Source organism: Talpa europaea (genome assembly GCF_964194135.1).
Source record: "Talpa europaea genome assembly, chromosome: X".
NCBI lineage: Eukaryota > Metazoa > Chordata > Mammalia > Eulipotyphla > Talpidae > Talpa > Talpa europaea.
In genome coordinates, this window is record NC_140081.1 from 20,983,818 (window position 1) to 21,001,409 (window position 17,592).

Genomic DNA, 17,592 nt, shown 5'->3' on the forward strand with positions numbered 1-17,592 from the left:
AGTGGCACAATATTTAAGCAAAAATATTTTAAGTATATGGGATTTATACTACATATAAGAGTAAAATAGGTGTGAACACTAAACAAAATTGGGAAGAAATTTCATCATATAGAAAATAGGGGAAAAAAGAGATAAATCAATGAAAACAAAGTTGATTCTTAAAGAAGGTGAATAAAATATATTAACCTTGAGCCATCTTATTAGGGGGAAAAAAGAGAAAAACAAGATTACTAAAATCAGTAATGAAAGAGATGCTAGCTCTACAGATTCTTATAGGTAATATGGAAATAGTATGAATACTTTATCATAGTAACTTTGACAGCATAGAAGAAACAGATATTCTTTTAAATAAAACAAACAAACAAACAAACAAACTCCAGACCCAGAGAGTTTCACTGGTAAGATATGCAAAGCATTTAAGGAAAAATCAATACCTACCATGCACATATGCTTCTAGAAAATGAAAAGAATGGAATACTCTCCAAATCATGCCATGAAGTTATAACAGGGTGTTCCCCCAGAAAGTGGGAGGTTCCACATTCCCTGCCCCATGCAAGGAAGGGTGTAGCTGAGCAGGGAGAAGAAGCTGGAGAGGAGACTGGAGAAGGAAGGAGGATGGAGAGCCAGGAGACCTGGAGGAGGCACATGGAGCAGAGAGTCATGTGAAGAAGCTATGCTTGCTTCTCAGGTTTGGACTGGTTGAAACAGATGTGGGTGAGAGACCCATGCTGAAGTTAACAATGACAGCTTTTACCTTAATTTTGATTTTGCTCTTTTTCTTCCAGATTTGTCTGGTTGTTTCTGACCCTTTTCTATGGGTCCCCGCTGGAACATGCCTTAGACTTGTGGCAGGCTTTTGGGCCTCACTGGCCCTGTTTTGGGTCAACCTTGATTGGCTGGGCATTTACTCACGAAGGGGTAGGTAACTTTGGGTGCTTGATTTGGAAACTTTATTCTTCCCCTTTTCTTTGCTGTGCACTAATTGTATTAAAGTTCCTTTCCATAAAAGGTATTATATGTTTTGTCTTGATGAGGCAAATAGTGAAACCTATTTAGACCAGACAGGTTTGGAGGGTCTGGGGTGTCCCTCTCCCTGTCCTGTATCATATCCAGCATTAACCTAGCAAAATCAAACAATTACATTAAAGGAAAATAGTCACTAGGTATCCTTCATCAAAATTGATACACAAATCTTTTTGAAGTGTTTTAACAAACCTAACACAACAACAAATACAGAAGATATCACATATTCACAAGTGAGGTTACAAATTCTCAAAACACTAGAAATAAAGGAGACATTCATCAAACTGAAAAATAGCATGTACCGAAAAACTACAATCAACATCATACTTAAAGACCTTCCCCCTAAGTTCAGAAACAAAGCAAATATTTGCAATCTCTGTCACTTCTATTCAACATTAGAAATAGATTCCAGTCAGGGTAACAAGTCCAATAAAAGAAGATATTAATATTGGAAAAGAATTAAAACTGTCTTTAGTCACAGATAACATTATCATCTGTGTAAAATAATTCAATGGAACCTTCAAATACCCTCCTTATTAAAACCTTTGTTGTAGCACTATTTACAATAGTGAAGATATGGAAACAACCTAAATGGCCTAAAAAGAGATGACTGGATCATGAAGATGTGGTATATAGACACAATGGAATACTACTCAGTGATCAAAAAATATAAACTCGTGCCATTTGCAGAAACTTGGATGGAGCTGGAAGGGATTATACTAAGCAAAATAAGTCAGAAATAAAAAGTATAGGTGGTTTCACTTACAGGTGGAAAACAGGGAACCAGAAAAAAAGGTCAGGAAAAAGCCAAAAATTGCAAGCTGACCAAAGGTCTGTGGCACACAGCAGGGGAGAGGGAGGGAGAGGGGTCAAAGCAGGGGAGGGCAGAACACAAGGGACTAAGGTGTCGGTTCATGGGTGCTATGGTTGTAGGAGAACTACAGGGACTATACCTAAAGGAAGAGATCAAATATTGTACAAAAATAAACAAAAATGTAAGGAAATATATAAACAAATTTAATTATTTTAAAAATGCTCCTAAAAGTAACAAGCAAGCTTACCAACATTAGATGTTACAAACTCAATTGACATAAATCAATTACATTTCTATACATAAACACTAAACAATTGCAACTACAATGAAAATAGCATTATTTTAGTATTAAAATTTAGTATTAAATAGTATTTAGTATTATTAGTATTATTATTAGTGGTATTATTTAATACTACTTAGTATTAAATAGTATTACCTTAATACTTAAAATAGTATTAAAATATGACATATTATTTGAAAACGTGGAGAGAAAATATGTGAACCGACATTCAGAAAATGACAGGATACTGCTGAGATAAATTTATCTCAGCACATACTCAAAAAAATACGTACATAAATGAAAAGATATACCTTTATCATGGATCAGAAAATTCAATAATGTTAAAATGTTAATAGTCTCTAAATTGATCTACAGGTTCAACATAATACTAATCAAAACCCAATAGACAATTACAAAGATGTGGACAAAGCAATTTTAAAACACATATTAAATTCAAAGCACCTAGAAGAGCCAAAACAACTTTATAAAAGAAAAATGGAGTCAAAGGATTAACGCAACCTAATTTCCAGAACTATTATAAAGTCAAAGTAATCAACACAGAGTAGAATTGATATAAAGACAGAAAAAAATTCAGTGAAACAGAAAAGTTATGAATTCCTAGAAACATGGATAATTGGTTTTCTACAAATCTACAAAGACAATTTAGGGGGGGAGTTCATCTCACAAAAATATCCAATGGCAACTGGATATTCATAGACAAAAAAATACAATAAAAACTTGTTCCATATTTTGCACCACTTACAAATATTAAAATGACAGACTGAAATGAAAGAAAAAAACCTTTGTGACTTTTAGAAAGGCAACATTTTCTGTTACAACACAGAAGGCATTATCCATTAAAGAACAAACTGATAAATTGAACTTCATCAAATTTAAAAATGCCTGTTAATCTGTTATAGGACAGGGAGAGGGGCAGCCCAAACCCCGCAAAGCTGCCTATTCTAAATGGGTTCTGCCATTCGCCGCATCAACACAAAACATATGAGACTTTAATGGGAAGGAACTTTAATAAAACTAGGAAACAATACAGGTAAGGCAAAGAGTCTAGTTTCTAAATGAAGTACCCAAAGTTACCCGTCCCCTCGTGGGTAAAAGTCCATCCATATGGGATCGGCCCAGAGCAAGGCCCCAAAGCCTGCCACAAGTCTAAAGAATCTTCCAGTGGGGACCCACAGAAAAGGGTCAGAAACTACCAGACAAGCCCGGAAGGAAAAGAGCAAAATCAACACCAAGATAAAAGCTGCCATGGTCACCTCCCACGGGTCTCACCCACATCTCTGTCACCCAGTCCACGACCAAAAGACAAGCGCAGTTTCTTCACGTGTCTCTAGGCTCCATCCTGCTTCCTTCCTCAGTCTCTTCTGCAGCTTCTCCTCTTCCTGCTCAGCTCCACCCTCCCTTGGGTGGGGCAGGGAACCTCCCCCTTTCCTGGGGACCACCCTGTTGCACTTCTTCTGCACCGTTGGTGGGAGTGCAAACTGGTCCAACCACTATGGAGAGCTGTGTGGAGATTTCTGGACCTACTAAACATAGAGCTTCCATATGATCCAGCAATTCCACTCCTAGGTAGTTACCCAAAGGACACAGAAACATCAATTCCAAAGAGCACCTGCACCCCTATGTTTATAGCAGCACTATTTACAATAGCTAAGCTTTGAAAACAACCCAAATGCCCAAAAATAGATGACTGGATCAAGAAGATGTGGTACATATATACCATGGAATATTACTCAGCGTTCAAAAAAGATAAATACATGCAATTTGCAGCAACATGGATGGCGCTGGAAGGGATCATGCTCAGCGAAATAAGCCTGAAAGAAAAAAGAAAAATACCGGATGGTCTCACTCATAGCAGGAATCTAGAAAACTTAAATAAGGGACCAGGATAATGAATAACTATAAGAAAGTGAAAATCAAAATCAACAAAAAACTATGAACCAGAGACACTCTATGGGGGTAGGGGGCGGGAGGGGAGGGATTGGGGTCAAAATAAGGGGGTTGCAATTGTATGGGGAATATAAAAAATAAAATTTATTATAAAAAATAAATAAAAATGTCTGTTCTTTGAAAGACACTATTAACACAATGAAAGGACAAGCCATAGATGGAGAAAAAATGCAAATTATGTATCTGGTAAAGAACTTAGATTCACAACACACAAGGAATTTTCAAAACTCAATGAGTTATCAAGTCACACAATTTGTAATGTGCAAAAATTCTGAAGCCACTCTACCAAAGGAGAAATGTAAATGACAAGCACATGACAGATATTCAATACCAGTAGTCATTAGAGAAATACAAATTTCAAGGACAAGGAGATTTCACTACATATTTAATAGAATAACTAAACTTAAAATAAGGAACCATATCAAGTGTTGGGGAGTATGTAGAGGAACTGCAATTCTCATTCACTACCAAAAGAAACATGTATTCAATGGCACACCACTTCGGGAAATTAAGGTTTTTAAAAAAGGTTACACACCTATATGATCTCACCGTTCAACAAATACATGAACAAAAATATTTGTGTCCGCTTGATATAATTCCTTCAAAATGGAAACAGGCAAATGTGCACAAAACTTTGAATGAATAAATCGTGATATATTCCGTACAATGAAATACATCTCCAAAACAGAAAGAAATGAACCTTCCCCTGGTCATCCCAGGAGAAGGCAGGCTGTGTAGCAGGCATCATCACCTTTGTTCCCCCCACTCCCGCCCCCACCCCAGTCTCTGCCCCGCCCCTCCTTGGAGAAGAATCCAGCAACCTATTGTTATATGGTTTCCTAGCAACAAGAACAGGCTGAGAAAAAACAAACCCCTGAAGGTGGGGGTGGCCTGGGAGCCAGGCGCACCATGGCAGATAAGAAGAGGCTGTTAGGGTCAGGGTCACAACAACTGATGCCTCTGGGCATGCACTGCAAGCCCTGGTACAAAGATAAACTACCTTCCAAGTGTTTGGCAAAACACAAGGTACTCAAATTTCCCACCTCCCTGGACTGTCGACAGTGGAGATTTGTGAAAGAGGGACTGGACGACTTCAGGAAGGGTTGTCCACCTTGTGAAGATGTGATCACCCGTGGCCCTAAGAAGAGCTTCCTCCCCTTGATTCCTCAAAGAGTGCCCCAACCTCCACCCCCAAAGAGTCACAAAGTGCTGTACAAGGATACAGGCCTGTTTTCCAAGCTCTCGCCAGCCCAGTTTGAGCGGAAGAAATTCATGGAGGACGTCGAAGCCCACCTGAACCAGCATCGCTTGGCTATGTCCCTGGATGTGGATGAAGATGTACCTGCAGAGCTCTTACTAAAGGTGCTGCAAGTGGTCGATCCTGACAGGAGGCTGGAAGACACATGGGCCTACTGTGAGGGCACCAGAAAAAGGATAAAGCCCCCCCAAAAGGTTTGTAAAACTTATCCTGAAAAATTCCACCTGGAACCTCCCAAGAGGACTCCTGGGACATGTCCTGAGAGTTTGGTTCGTGAAGGAAAAAAGCCAAGAAAAAAGGGCTCACGCAAACGTGTTCCTCGTAGCAAAGTTCCAGAAAGAGTTCGTGACTTCTGCAAATGGGTTGCCACTTTTGGAGACTTAGGCATTGATGAAAACTTCTTCATGCAACTTTTTGACAGAAGTTCTGAATGCAAACATACTCATAAAACATCCCGCATTAAGAAAGTAACGCAGGTTCCTTTGGAGCTGAAGTATTGCAAGGAGCTAGATGAAGAGGAGCAGGTAAATTTCTCCATAGAAGAAACGAACTGGGAGAGAAAACTCCAGGAAAGAGAGGATCCTTATAAACCCAACCGTGTGAAGATGAGGTATGGAGCATGGTACCTGAAGCCCAAATTGTGGAAAAAGTTAATAAATGATGAACCTTTGATTGACCCCAACATCGAAAGCTCCTTTGGGAAGCCTCCTACACCAGATATTCTTGAAGAACTTTATGGAACATTAGCCTTTAAAGATTACGTTCTAAGCAAAGGCTATGAAATGCCATCCATGATTGAGAGGTTGTTTGCCAGGAAGGGATGGACATATGACTCTGTGAAGACTCCTATGGAAAGATCAATAAGACTCTACGCACTCAAAGATGATGAGGAGGAGGAGCCAGAGGCGGGGCAGTCATGGAAAGTTAAATAAACAATCTTTCATTTACTACTTACTTTACTATTTCTCTCATCTTATACATGACACCCACTTTATGATGCACGTCCCACTAGATGTACAAACTTTGATTCGATATTATGCATAAATTTAACACCTATTATTTATAAACATTTCTCAGTGACATTCTGTTTTGGGTTTGTCAATATGGTATATATTTTATCAACTATGAGACCAACAGTCACCTGTACTCTTCTCACGTGTTTGTAGTATTAAAAATATTACCTTGGTTTATCAATTACTGGTGAAAACAGAACCATAAATAAAAGCTGAATCACTGTTAAAACAATAATAACCTACTTATGTGATGTATAACATGAGAGGAATCTCAAAATAATTGTGCTGGGTAAAATGAGACTCATTTGTACTTATAAAAATCATACTGAATTATGATAATTGTTAACCAAAACTTGAAATCTATAGTCAAAATAATATTAACTCTCTTCTATAATTAAATTATTCCCCCTTTCAGGATCCCATCAAGCCCCCAAACCCAAGTGAAAATTACATACTCAAATTATAGGTAAAACATGAGTTATGCTATTGTATTATAACTGCCAATTGAATATACTTTTAAAATTTCCTAATATTCATTAAAAAATCACCACAATGAAATATTTCCACATCATATAACAGGTACAGTTTCTCTGTCAAATCTAGTATGCAAAATAGATCTGTGTGAGCATAACTACATAGTAACATTAAATATCCTCACATATCTATTCAACTGAAATGAATCCTTATATTTCATGAGTAGCAATTTAAATTTCAATCATAAATTTAAAATAAGAAATCAAGCAACCTCTACATTTTTTAAATAACTGCTAAAACTATCTGGGACAGGAAATTATGTAGCTAGAAAGATCTATAGCACAAATTTAGAATACACTTCTGCTTCCATTAATGAACAAATCACGTTGGAATGGAAGTATATGCATATATTTCATCGTTATAAGAAGGAATATCTATTAAGTATACATTTTCCATTTCAAATTAAAGTTGTAAGCAATGTGTGTGTGAAGACCCAAGCATTTGATATGTATTTTTTTAAGCCAAAGTACACAATTTCTCACCATAACAGTAAGCTCGTATCACCACTAAATCTTATTTCTGCAATGGTTTCCAAACTAGTCTCTCTCCTCCATGAGCATATTTTTCTAAGTACAAATATTGTCCACTTCACATGCTTGTTAATTCTCGGGGCTCATCTACATATACCTACACGTGTCTTATGTCTAGTTCTTTAATCCATTTTGAGTCGGTTTTTGTGCACGGTGTGAGGTAGTAGTCAAGTTTTATTCTTTTGCATGTAGCGACCCAGTTTTCCCAGCACCACTTACAGCAACATGGATGAAGCTGGAAGGGATCATGCTCAGTGAAATAAGCCAGAAAGAAAAAGAAAAATACCAGATGGTCTCACTCATAGCAGGAATCTAGAAAACCTAAATAAGGGCCTAGGAAAAAGAATAACTGTAAGAAAGAAAAAATTAAAATCAACAAACAACTATGAACCAGAGACACACTATGGGGGGGGGTGGCAGGGAAAGGAGGGATTGGGGTCAAAATAAGGAGGTTGCAACTCTATGGGAAATATAAAAATAAAATTAAAAATAACAAATATTAAAAAAATTAAAAAATAAATTTACCTATACACAGAGACACATCCCTGCCAACACAGTCACACAAACATGTTCCTGCATTCCAGATGCCAGAGAATATATCCTTCATAGCTCTACTTTGTACATAATGTTCCCTATTGTTAGGCTTTTACTCTGGCCATTGAAATCCTGTTTCCTGGGCCTCCCCGGTGGCGCAGCGGTTGAGCGCTGGGTTGCGAAGCTGCCCGCGGCCTCTGCGGAGCCGGTTCGATCCCCGGCTGCTCTCCGGCCACCAGAGGAGGGTCCCACATGGCGCGCAGACCTCTCCTGCCGCCCGCTGCTCCCCTCAGCAGTGTACTTCGGTCCTTCTGCCTGCTCTGCTCCCTGATCTGGCTCTGGTGAATTCTCTCACCCTCCAGCACTTCTGACTGTACCCAGTGCTTGTATAAACAAAACAAACAAACAAATAAATAAATAAAACATGCTTCTATAAAAAAAAAAAAAATCTTTAAAAAAAAAAAAAAAAGAAATCCTGTTTCCGTGCTTTCTTCTCCAAAGTCAATTTTGTTATGGGTTTCATTAAGATCTTATTTTTTTAGACAAGATCTTCTAATTTTTCACTTGTTTTCTACTAAAAAACTCATTCTAATATGCTACAGAAATGAAATACTAATCACCACAAACTCGGAATATTGCTATACTTATTTGTTCAGACATCAAAAAGGTCAGTATCATGACCACTGCCTCAGAATTATCTGGTTTCTGAGACTCTCCATTCAAGGCTCGGGTTTCATGCAGCAGCTTTCACCCTTACACATTCATTGTTCAGTTCCATAAGATCCAGTTTTTCACATATTAGTTATGTGACCGTGAATTTCTCAGAACATGTCTCCTTTTATATAATATAGAAACTATATCATCAAGCTCAAATTCTGGTGAGAATTTACGGATTGCTGACATAAATGCTTAATACAAATAGCATCAACGAACAAAACTAAGCATATGCTTGTAGAAGAATAGGAAGGTAAAAAGAAGAGTGTTTAAAAAAGGCACAAAGAAGCCACAAAAAAGGTTATAATTGGGTTTTCCCTGTAAGATAGCCTTTAATTAAATCTCATTCAACCTTAGCTATTGATTAAGATGAAAATGTGTATTTGCAAATAAGAGCCACTAGTAAAGTTCACTATAAAGCTTCCTATTGCTTACTGGTGATGGTAACTTCCAGGGGAGTAAACTTTCCTTGAAGAAATTACAAGGATTTTCCCACTGTTGTAATTACCCTCACTGGTGTTAGTTGTCATGCAAAAATATATCAGAACACTGTCTGATTTTTTTTTCCTAGCACAAGTGAGACCGAAACCCCATTTGGCCTCATATCTATATATAGTTTGCAGGAGAGGGAATTTAGGAGAGCCTGCTATATAATTATGTTAGTGAAGTCTTCTAGTTCTCAAGCCCATTCACAATCTTGGAATATTTCTTTTTCTTTTTGAGGTTTACAACCAAGAGACACCCCCCAAATATTTCTATCTCCACTTTACAAGTGAGAAAACTCCAGATTACTTGAGTTCTCTAAAGTATGAGGTCTGAGTCTTCTAACTATGGGTATTATTTCCACACTCACATTCAGCAATATCATGGACAATGATATATTCACATCAAAATCTTGGGCACCAACCATTGAAACTAGGGTAAGAACATGTGCACGAGACCTCTACTTAAGGAAAAATAAAGATATATGTTCATTTCCTAGAGCCTGCTGTTTAATCTCGCTGTTACAGCAACCACAGTTTTGTCAGGTATGTGGCAGGAATGGTGGTAAGTTCTGTTCTGGAAAAAGAGCCACACACCAAATGGAATCAGATGGAATGGTCAATGACATTTGTGCTATGCTCTTTAGTCTATCTTAACCAGATAAAAAGGATATTGTTATCTTTTTCAATCTATCATTAGAGAAACTAAGGAATATTAGTAAAAACACTCTAAGAAAAATATTTATAGCATAAGTTATTCAACAGACATTTGCATCATGAGGTAGAAACTGATGGCATATGGAAGAACTGAAAGTTTTGCAAAATGAGAAACCTATTATTTCTTAATTATCCTTCATTCACTGCCTTTTTTTGCCTAAATGCACAGTGTTTAATTTAGAACTAAAGAGTATCCTGTTAAAAAATAAATATTATACCACATCCTATCTACTTTTTGAAAATATGTTTTTTATTTGAAACAACCCCAGGAATATGAGCACTGTGTAATTATTAAACAGCACCAATCAGGTTAATTGTATTAAAACTGTTTTAACTAAGAAATTGCTTAGGTTAGGTAAATAGGGTATAGTAGGCTCCAGTAAATTTACACACTTAAACTTTCCTGTGGTGATGTGTATGTCCATGTAAGTCTTTAATTTAAGCTAAACATGCCCCTAAAGTTGATGGTATTTTATATAAATACTGTAATAATCAATTGTGTCACATTGTTGCATGAGAGATAAAAAAAAATCTTTGGAGGATTTGTTTAATAAAGACAAAAATTTACTTTTCATTGCTAACAGTCTGCATGAAGAGTATAAACTGCATGGCCTTTGAACAAGTCAGGATGAGTTTATATTCCAGCACTGCCATGTTCTTATCCTGTGATTACAGGTCAGTTGCTTTGCAGAATATTACCCCATCTCAAACTTAGAATAACACCTGTTTCACAGAGGTTTTTGAAGATTAAATGAGGTATGAATGTTTATAAGTCTTGGTCATCAATGTAATTTCCTTCTTCATTTGGCAAAGAGAAATACTGTGCTAAACATGAAAAACCTCTTTGTGTTAGCTGACCAAAGTATAAAGAGAAAACTTAGGGAAACATACAAAACATCGATTAATTTACTAATTTTAATGTTTAAATTGAATGCATCTGACCAAAAAACTATTAAACTGAATTTGAATATTCAGTATCCTTCTCCAATTCTGTCACATCTTAAGTTAGATTTCACAGAAAATACAGAAAGATGAAATTGCTCCCAAGCCCACTACTTTTCTATGAGTTCAGTAGGAATGAAGTGTAACTTATTGAACATCATTCCAACATAATCAGAAATATGTCCTACGTGATAATATTCAAGAACATATTTTCAGGCATTGGCCTGGGGCCTGTATTGAAAAACTTAATCATAATCTTGTCCCATTTACTTTCTCATTTTCAAATTCCTCTTGACAAGAATAAGGGGGAAAGTAAGAATGCCATAATTACCATAAACTATACAATATTTATCAATTACTGAATGTCATAAAAATAGGACTAAAAACACACCATGTTAAGGGTAATTTTTATGTAAATGCATGTGGAAATATGTCTGTTCTATGGCACCTAAGGGGCAAAGTTCAATTTGACTTCTTTCAACCCTAAAATAGATTTCTTAGCCAGAGAAAATAAAGGGCTAGGTCATTTAATACAATGAATGAATACAATTACATTTGACTAGCTTTAGGAGCGGGTTTGGGTGTTTGTATGTGTGTGAGCTGAGGGTGACAACACAATGCAAACATCAAAGGCAACAATGAGAGGTTTCATTCTTCAATAACACTTGGAGAAAAAGGCATTCTCAGATAATTAATAAGTTTAATATATAAGGGTCAGAGTGAGTATTATTGCAAGCATTTGGCAGTATGGGAAGGTGGCAGAGCAACTGCCTAAACACCAGAAGAAAAAATTTTAGAAAATTTTAATGGTCCATAATTTCATAATTTAGCTTTGGTCCCTTGTGAACTATAGTTTACACAGAACAAATTACAGTATTTGTTTAGAAAGGATCATTCTGAGTCCCTATCTCCAATGATTGGTAATAGAAGCTACATTTAGTTCTAATTTTACAGTGGTTCCCCATTATCCAAGGGTGATATATTCCAGGATTCCCAATAGATACCTGAAACTGTGCACACTACTTAACCTTGTATATGCTAGTCTTTTTTCCTACCCATACATACTTTTGATAAAGTTTAATTTATAAATTAGGCACAGTAAGAATTAAAAACAGTAACTAATAGCAGTAGAAAAATTATGACAATATACTATAATAAAAGTTATATAGATGTAGTTTATCTCTCTACCCCTATCTCTTTCAAAATATATCACTGCAGTCAAATGCTCTGCCCCTGAACTATACTCCCCAAATATATCATTGTATGTACTGTTTTTGAATTGCACTGACCATGAGTAACTGAAATATGGAAAGAGAAATCACTGATAAGAGGGGACTACTGTACTATTTATATCTATTTACCAAATTTTTTTTCTTGTTTCCAGGGAGAAATAATTAACATCTAAAAATTATCCAGATAAGACAAAGAAACAACATAAATATACCTAAAAAAGAAGGAATTCCTCCCATTTGAAACATGGGGGTCCTTGTGGGCATTAAGCTAAGGGAACTGAGTTCAAAGAGAGAGGAAGACAAATAGTGTATGACATCACTTATATGTGGGATCCAGTAACACCAAATCTAATAACACTAATAACACCAAATAGAAACAAAGGGTAGAATGGTAGTGTCAGAGGACTGGAGGGTGGGGGAAACAGGGACATGTTAGTTCAAGAATATAAACGTTCAGTTACAAGGGGATTAAGTTCTGAGACTCTAATGTTCAGCATAGTGACAGCACTGTATTATATACTTGAAAGTTGCTAATACAGGAAATCTAAAATGCTTTCACCAAATACCAAGAAAACTGTAATTATGTGAAATGATGGATGTATAAATTAACCCAACTATGGAAATCATTTTACAACATATACATGTACCAAATAATCACACTGTATATTTTAAACCTATATAATACTAAATGTCAATTATATCTCAATAAAACTGAAGGTTTTTAATTAAAAATATAAAAATCACTCAAATCTTTTATATGTAGCATTTTTGTAACCTTTCATTTTATTTAAAAAAAAAAGCAAATTGAGGGACCTCCCTGTTAACGTAGGGGTTGAGTTTCAGCGTTGCCACTGCTACCGAATGGGTTTGATCCCCAGCCAGGGAGCAACCCACATGGCACAGCAGACCTCTCCTGTTGCTCCCCTCAACAGTGTATTTCAGTAGATCCTCCTGTTCTGCCCCCCACTCTGTCTCTGGTGTATCCTTTCACCCCTCACCTCTGGCCTGCACTCCACTTCTTGTATTCATAAAATAAATTAAAAATAAAATGTTTTTTAAAAAAAGCAAATTGAGCATTTTGAACTATCAAAAATTTCACAATACAGTACAAAATATTAGGTCCAATATCTAGTGGATCTGTTTTCAGTGAGTCAAAGTAACTCTGTAAGATCTACTGCCGATTTACAGCATTGTTATTGAGCTTCCAGGAGAGAAAAAATATCTGTAATGGAAACAAAGACAAAATCTAAGGTTTCTTTTTCTATTGCTGTTAGATAAGACAGATATCCTAAAATTAAATACCAATTCAGAACAATAAAAGAAGTGTCTAAAGGCTACATAAATGTAAACTTTTATCAGCTACTTTTTGAGGTTTTGTTCCTCTATTTCAGACTAATCTTTGAGATTTATTGATTCTAAAAGCTATTCATATGTTGGAAGCTCATACCTACTAGCACTTCTACCAGAAAAAATAGAAATGAAATTTCAGTAACTAGTTGGGAAAAAAAAATGGTAACATAAAGGGAAGAGAAAAATATTATATTACCCTTTCAAACTTATAACATAAACATCTAAAGTTAAAAAAAAAAAAGTTAAATTTTTATACAGTGAATAGGCTAATTTCCCAAGGTCAGACTAATTTTTTAAGATATATTTTTATTTATTTATCCATACAAGGACTGGGGTGTAGGTGCAAGGTGTCAGGGAGGGGGAGGTAAGAGGATTCACCAGAGAAAGAGTGGGCAGCAGAACAGGCAGATGGACTTTAATACACCACTGAGGGTTGTAGCGGGCAAGACAGGAGAGAGCTGCTCTGCCATATGTGGGTTAGCAACCTGGCCGGGAATCAAACTCATGCTGCAATAACTGTCAATAGCTTGAAAGCTCTGAGACTTTAACCCCTACACCAGGTCAGACTAATTTTTAAAGTACAATTGATCCTTGAACAACATGGGTTTAAGCAGTGCAAGCTTTTAAATACTGGTTTTTTTCAATGAATACAGTGGGTGTCTCTATCTTTGGCTTCTGCCTTTCATAGATTGGATGTTGGCTGGTTGAATCTTCAGGTAAAGATGAGGAACCTGTCGATACAGAGGATGGATTATAAGAACTTAGGCATGGGATTTGGTATATTTAGAATTCTGTAATCAGTGCCTACTCGTCCCCATGCCATAGGACAACTGGTAGTTAAGTTTTGGGGAAGTCAAACATTATCTTTGGATTTTTGACTATCCTGGGTTGTTCAAGAGTCAACTGTTACTGCTGTCACATGTTGAATGCAACCAATAAGCTAAGTACAATACTAATGGTAAACATATCACCTAATTTAATATTATAATATCTGTATTATTAGTCCTGTTTTTCTGATGTGTAAATCACTATACACAAGTTCAGAAGCTTGTAACAAGTAGAGTCAGGCTTTGAATTAAGGACTACTTGACATTAACTCAAACCTTTCATCATCTTCTAAGAAGGGAATAAAGAATATGTATTACATTTATTTCATTCCCATGTGTCATAAATGGGGCAGCAGTACACTTAGAAAATAGAACATGAATTATCTCAATTCCCAAGACTGCTTTTATATCTTAAAGGTATTATAAAGTTTGCCCACCACCATAATATTCACTATTATAACTAAAATTAATGTAAAAGCATGGCTTCAATTTACAAATACATAAGGTCACACAATGTAGGTGTGTGGTTTACACCTCATATTTGGGTATTGATTTTTACCTTTTCAGTGTAACAGTTTATAAAATGGTAGCACGCTATTTAAAAGATTTTAGTTGCAGGCTGTTTTCAAGAGGCAAATGTCTTGGGAATATGTCTCATTTAACTGTTCTTTAGCATAATGTATCCCCTATGGCTCATTTTCCTAGTTAATGATCAACATAAGCAATATGTCTTTTTAATGTGAATATGAAATTTGTGTTCTGCAAGATGATGATAGCAGAAGACAGCAACAAACTTTTCATTTATTTGTTCTTATTTTTTAAGTAAAGCCATCATACCAATAGTTTACAAAATTTATTATTTAGAATAAGAATCTTATGTATTGAATCCTGGGCAAGAAAAGGAAAAATTAATGAAATCCCATTAATTAATGCATGATAGTTCCATAAAGCACCAAAAATATACAGATACACAGCTTGGTAGCACTTAACTATAAGAGTTAAATCAATTAAAATGAATACAGTGGCAACCACGAAATTGACTGCATTGAAAATATCCCTACTGTTTCTAAGATTATTTTGTCCATCCTGTTGGAAAAAAGTCACTGTTATAAACAAATGCCTTTTCTTTCTGTAATTTAGCCATAAACAGGGAATATCCATTATAGCTCACTTTATTGCAAAGATAAAGGCAGTTAATATGTATGTTGACTGATTGGTTCTACTTTTAGAAAGCCATTTCTATGACACTGTTGATCTGATTATAATAAATTTTATACAAGAAATAATCTCACACAGTTCTGTAAGACTCTGTCGACAGTTATTCTCCATACAGACTTTGATTAAGTGCTGTTTTCCTAGTAGTGGTAAGAAAAAAAGTTGAAATAAATTTAGTCAACTCTTTCAGTAGCCCTTCAGTTCACCTCATTTATACCATTACAATCATCTAGAAAAACATTCCCAAACTTTCACCAACTAGAGACACACTATGGGGAAGTTGGGGAAGAAGAAGGATTAGGGTCAAAATAAGGGGGGGTGCAACTGTATGGGGAATTTAACCAAAATGAAAATGCATACATTGTGCAACAATGAAAAATGATATAAGAATTATATAAAATAAAATATTAAAAAAAGCAAAGGTGTAAAAAATTAGTTGTGTAATCCTGGAGAAGGAAATGGAACATGGAAAAATAAATGATATTCCCTTATTCTAGTATATAGAAATTACTTTCTAATGTACTTATTTAATATCAATCTACAATAAATTTCTAGAAATGCACCACATTATGTTTTTTTTAAATTCTATTGTAAACAACACATTTCCAGTGCAGTATATTCTTTTTTTTTAAGATTTTTAATGTATTTATAGAAGAACTGGGATACAGGTCAGAGGTGCAGGAGGGTGAGAGAATTCACCAGAGACAGAGCGGGGAGCAGAACAAGCAGATGAACCGAAGACACTGCTGAGAGGAGCAGTGGGCGAGGCAGGAGAGGTCTGCCGCACCATGTAGGATTCTCCCTGGCTGGCCAGGAATCGAACCCGCACTGCAGAGGCTGCGGACAGCTTCACAATGCAGCGCTCAACCCGCTGTACCACGGGTAAGGCCCCCACTGCAGTATATTCTAAAGTAGAATTGTCCCATTTCTTAAACTTCCTTTGCTTTAATATATTCCTTAATTTATAAATATTTTAATAGGATGAATATGAAGAATTCTCTTTATAAAACCATTTCATGGTGTTTTCCAACATCCATGAGTTAAAGTGCGTTCAAAATAATAGATTCAAGAAATAAGATTAATATTTATTAAACAAAGCATGCCTAAACACTACACCTCAGAACAGATTTTTTTTCCACAGATCAAATGGAATATCCTTGGGGAAAAATTCAAATAAAATAATTTTATCTGTATTTACAATTTAGTTAAAGCAAATAATACAATGAACATTTTAATATTAATATGATATTTATATACCATGAGTAAATAATTAAACTACTACTTATGAATTTAAATCTTTAGTATGTGAATTAAGTAATGCAATAGATCAGCAAAAGGGAAATACATCTATAAATATTACTAAATACTGAACAAAAGGTAAAGTGATTAAATATAACTTAAAAATGTAAATAAGTTAAACACAAAACTAATAGTTCTAAAATCAGAGCACATTAAAATTCATCAGCGATACCAGTAAAAAAATATCCCTTAGCTGAAGGAATACTGGAGTTTTCAGACTGAAATAGATCCATTGAGTAAAGTATTGAGTTCAAGGTAAAGTATGCATACCAAACATATACTGAAAAGGCTTTTTTTTAAAATGAATTTTAAGATTCTTTTATTCATTTACAGAAGAATGGGGTACAGGCCAGATGCACGGTAGGGTGAGAGGATTTACCAGAGACAGAGCGGGAAGCAGAACAGGCAGACTGATGAAATACACTGCTGAGGGGAGCAGCGGGCACAACAGGAGAGGTCTGCTGTGCCATGTAGCAGCCGGCCGGGATCAAACCAGTGCTGCAGAGGCTACAGACACTCATAGGACAGTGCTCAACCACCTGCACCACCAGGGGGGGCCCTGAAAAGGCTTTTTTGAAAGATTTCAGAGCAGAACAAGAGGTACATACTAAAGAATAAGAATCAGTTGTAAATTTAATCCTTTACCAGAAATGCTGAATACTAGACATCAATAGAATAATACCTGATAAAAAGCATTTTTATTTTTTTAAAGATTATTTATTTATACAAGCTCTGGGTAGTCAGGAGCACGGGAGGGTGAGAGAAATCACCAGAGCGGGGAACAGAACAAGCAGAGTGACGAAATACACTGCTGAGGGGAGCAGAGGGCACAATAGGAGAGGTCTGCGCGCCATGTGGAA

The 17,592-nt window shown here is 36.0% G+C and overlaps 1 protein-coding gene across 1 annotated transcript; it reads left to right on the forward strand.

Annotated features, from left to right (window-relative positions):
* Positions 1-4,994: 4,994 nt before the first annotated feature.
* Positions 4,995-6,275, forward strand: LOC311187469 (putative protein FAM47D; the record flags this gene model as incomplete). Its single annotated transcript, XM_084258880.1, has 1 exon — positions 4,995-6,275. The coding sequence occupies one exon, from the start codon at positions 4,995-4,997 to the stop codon at positions 6,273-6,275; it is 1,281 nt and encodes a 426-aa protein (XP_084115006.1).
* Positions 6,276-17,592: the final 11,317 nt, after the last annotated feature.